The 4130-nt window shown below is 43.9% G+C and overlaps 1 protein-coding gene across 1 annotated transcript; it reads right to left on the reverse strand.

The window, feature by feature from the left end:
- Nucleotides 1–263: 263 nt before the first annotated feature.
- LOC119411693 (keratin, type II cytoskeletal 8) lies at nucleotides 264–3889 on the reverse strand. The gene is made up of 9 exons (XM_037678604.1): nucleotides 3425–3889; nucleotides 2082–2290; nucleotides 1917–1977; nucleotides 1721–1816; nucleotides 1451–1615; nucleotides 1228–1353; nucleotides 926–1146; nucleotides 779–837; nucleotides 264–671 (listed from the first exon to the last, which is right to left on the reverse strand). The coding sequence occupies exons 1-9, from the start codon at nucleotides 3764–3766 to the stop codon at nucleotides 520–522; spliced, it is 1431 nt and encodes a 476-aa protein (XP_037534532.1). The 5' UTR covers nucleotides 3767–3889; the 3' UTR covers nucleotides 264–519.
- Between the last annotated feature and the right edge of the window lie 241 nt (nucleotides 3890–4130).

The raw sequence follows: 4130 nt of genomic DNA on the forward strand, positions 1-4130 counted from the left end.
AAAGTGTAACTGTAAACAAATAAATTCACACTTTTTTTTTTTTAATGTTTGCCCAGTGATCAGATTCAGTCAATGATTTACTCTTCTTCATTACATCAGCTCTCAAATACAAAAACCTGAAAACGTGCAGCTGAGGGACCTTGGTGAACAGGCTGCGATGCACAAAGATGACAACATAGTTACAGATGTTCAAACATTTTCCTTGCTTAGTTTTAACGCCCCATTAAATCTTGGGTTTTCCTTTTGCTTATTTTTTTTATTTATTTTTTTTGTGGATGTAAGTGCAGATAGAAGAAAGGACATTTGTCATGTTAATTGACTTGAACCTTCAACAAAACATCTGCTCTCTCTTGAACAAAACATAGAAAGTTGCCATTTTTGGAAGTGATTATTTTTGAATCGTTCAGCCTTTATTTTGAACATTTTGACAGCATTGCATAGCACCATGTAAGGGCACAGATTTAGCCTAATTTCAAGAGTTTCTGAAGGGAAAGAAGGATGGCTCTCCTTTGTCTGACTTTAATAAAATCTCCTGGAACTGGTTGATGTGACTGTTGACTTGGTGATGGCACTACTGCCATAACCACCACTGCTGCCACTCATACCAAATCCACTGCTGCCACTCATACCAAATCCACTGCTGCCACCCATACCAAATCCACTGGACAGTCCTGGAACAGAAGACAAATGGAAGGTTATAACTTGTTTTCATCCTCCTGTGTTGGCACATTGGTTTATGTGCCACATTCAATCATGATCTAGAAGACCAGACACTTACCACCTCCTGCAGAGGACTGCTGCACATGGATGATGGCTTTGGAGCCACCATTGTTCAGTCTAGGAGTTGAAAAATTGAGAGTTAATACTTCAAAACATAAGGCTCAAGCTTCATCTGTAAAGCAGTAAATCATTTGGTTTCACCCACCTGCTCTCCTCTCCCTCCAGCAGTTTTCTGTAAGTGGCAATCTCAATGTCCAGGGCGAGCTTGATGTTCATCAGGTCCTGGTATTCGCGCACTTGGCGGGCCATTTCTGTCTTGGCTTTCTGGAGAGCGTCCTCCAGGTCTTTGATGCGGAGCTTGGCGTCCTTCACCGCCAGCTCGCCGCGCTCCTCAGCCTCTGCGATCTGAGCCTCAAGGTTGGCCCTCTATGAGAAAGGATGTCACATTGACTGAATGACCCCACACGAACAGCGCAGTCTCATCGGGTTAAAGGTCCTGAAATTTACCTGTGCCTTGACTGCCTCGATCTCGTTCTGAAGCCGAGAGATCATGCGGTTTAGGTCAGCAATCTCAGCCTTTGTTGAGCGCAGGTCTGTGTCATACTGTCCTGCAGAGCTCTGCATCTCATCAAACTGTTAATATAAACCAGATGCGTAATAAGAACCAAGATCTAGAAATAAAGGCAGTTATGGCACCATTACATGGTGATGCAGCTTTGATTTTACTTACCTTCTGTTTGTACCAGCTTTCTGCCTCAGCCTTGCTGCGGGCGGCAATGTCCTCATACTGAGCACGCACTTCAGCCACAATAGAGTCCATGTCAAGGTCACGGCTGTTGTCCATCTCCACGATGACAGAGGTGTCCTTAATCTGACCCTGCAGCTCACGCAGCTCCTACAGAACCAATGGTTGAACCTCTTTAGCTCATTTTTACAGTCTGGGTGAACATCAGCAGTAATTTAGACTGTGAAAACAGTTTGGCTTATAAGGTCTACATACAGCTTCATACACAGCCCTGAGGAAGTTGATCTCATCCTGTAGAGCATCAACTTTAGCCTCCAGTTCCACCTTGTTCATGTAGGCAGCATCGACATCCTGGAAACCAAATGTACAGAGTTTTTTTTGGTTTTTTTTTACCTTGTCATTTTAAAATACAAATATAAGTGTTTAAAGAGCTATATTAGTAATTACCCACCTTCTTCAAGATCACAAAGTCATTCTCAGCAGCTGCGCGATTGTTGATTTCATCCTCATACCTATTGGAAGACAAAGTTATACATAAGCGTGTCGCCATTTCTTAGGATATAAGTGAACAGGTTGGATTGCAGATGCTGTTTGCATCGTTTCTGTAGACACTCACTTCTTCTTGAAGTCCTCCACCAGGTTCTGCTGGTTCCTCAGCTCTCCCTCCAGCTTCATCTTCTCATTGCCAAGCCCGTCGAGTTGTCTGCGCAGGTTGGCAATGTAGGCCTCAAACATGGAGTCGATGTTTGAGCGGGTGGTGGTCTGTTCCTGCAGGAGGCTCCATTTGGTCTCCAGCATCTTGTTCTGCTGCTCCAGAAAACGGACCTGTGGAGGAAAAGAAGGAACAAATGTCAAATCTTTTTGTTTTTTTTTCAAATAATAATTTATAGTCTTGTATAATCAGCTGACTTTCAATAAGAGTTTGATTTAGTGCATTAATAAAAGTAGAAGCCTTTAAAAATGGGAGGAGTTTAGATAAAAAAAGGGCGTGTCAGTTCTGGTATCTGGTTTAATGATGCCCCACCTTAGCTGTATGACTGAGTATGAGTACCTAAAATGCCACACCCTTTTTACACCACCATCTTTTAAAATTCAAAGTTGTGGATCTTTTCTGTTATACATATAAAGAGAGAGGTTTCCATACAAAATGGTCCAGTCAGTCATCACCATCTTGTTAATCTAGTTAAGGTGTTTCACTTATTGTTGCTCCTGCTGAGCTTTGACTCATCCGGTCTGCTCTGCTGAGCTACCAAAGTCTCCCAGCCATAAAATAATTTAAAAAACTAGGTGTGGCAGATAAACCGCAGAGAACAAAGCACTACAGTACTTTGAACATGAACACTTTCCTTTGTGTCCGAAAGTTCACTTGTAGAACTTAGTGTTGGAAAAAACAAAAGTCACAAGATAACTTTCGTGGATGCAATTTGGGGTTAAGATCCAAATGAAGTGAAAGCTGATTTACAACTTTGTACTTAACATTCATGTTGCCCTTAGCGATCAGGTGATAGGTGCAATGTGCAAATGTCAGACTTTGGACCGTGCGGTCGGAGGGCGGATGCATCCCTGTTCTGCCTGCCAGTGTGCAGCAATATAATCGCCACCCATGTTGATTTAGTGGGCAGAGAGGCTCTCGTCAAGTCAAACACGGCTTTAAGCCTAATGTCATATATTTTGGATGAACTGCAAGAGGAAGCTCAAAACTGTCATGGTGGCAGACTAACTTGATGTCTTTGTGAGCTCTTCTAGTGAATCATTGGTGAAAATACCCCAGAGACATAATTCCCAACATTCCTTGCTCTGCAGTTTTGTCAGCGCACAACCCACATTTCTACGTACTGACCAGTTTTATTTATTTTTTACTCAAATCATATCATTAGTGTCTCTTAAAGTTCAACTGCATTTGTTTAAAATAAATCAGGCCTGCAGTACATGCACAGAAACTGTGTGACAGACACCAACCTTGTCGATGAAGGAGGCGAAGCGGTTGTTCAGGGACTTGATCTGCTCCTTCTCCTGGGTGCGGACGGCCTGGATGCTGGGGTCGATCTCCAGGTTCAAAGGATCCAGAATGCTCTTATTGAATTGGACAGGTGTAATTGTTTGTGAAACGATAGCTTGGTGTCCGCCTGAACCATAAGCGCCGAAGCCACTGCCGAAGCCAGAACCAACATTGTAGCTTGTTGACTTTGAGATGACGGAAGGGCTGCCGAAGCCATAGTTAGACCCGCTGGTCCTGCTGAAAGAGGTGTAAGATGCAGACCTTCTGCTGGACGGCCCTGAGACTGACATGGCTTTCCTCATCGTGGCTGTGTTGAAGATTGTTCGCTGGCTGAGCAAAAGAAAGCTGAAGATGCACAGGCTTCAAAAGGAGAGCCAAGTCCCTCTGAGTGACGGACTTCCAGCTCCGTCTGCTTTTATATTGTACCAGATGAGGGCTGGAGGGGAGGACCATCTTCAGCCACCTCAACCTGTGTTCTCGCTTTAGCCGTCAAGCCACCCCTCCACTTCCACACCTACAGGTCCAAATGACAGAAGCCGCTCGTCCTGTTAAACAGGTAGAGGAGGGGTAAGATGGGACACGCCCTGCAGTGGGCTTTAAAGAACTTCTATGTGTTAAAAGTGGCCTCCCTTTAGATGCTGAGGTATGTTTTGATGAGATAGAAAA

The sequence above is a fragment of the Nematolebias whitei genome, chromosome 7 (assembly GCF_014905685.2).
Source record: "Nematolebias whitei isolate Nwh7 chromosome 7, NemWhi1, whole genome shotgun sequence".
Classification (NCBI taxonomy): Eukaryota; Metazoa; Chordata; class Actinopteri; order Cyprinodontiformes; family Rivulidae; genus Nematolebias; species Nematolebias whitei.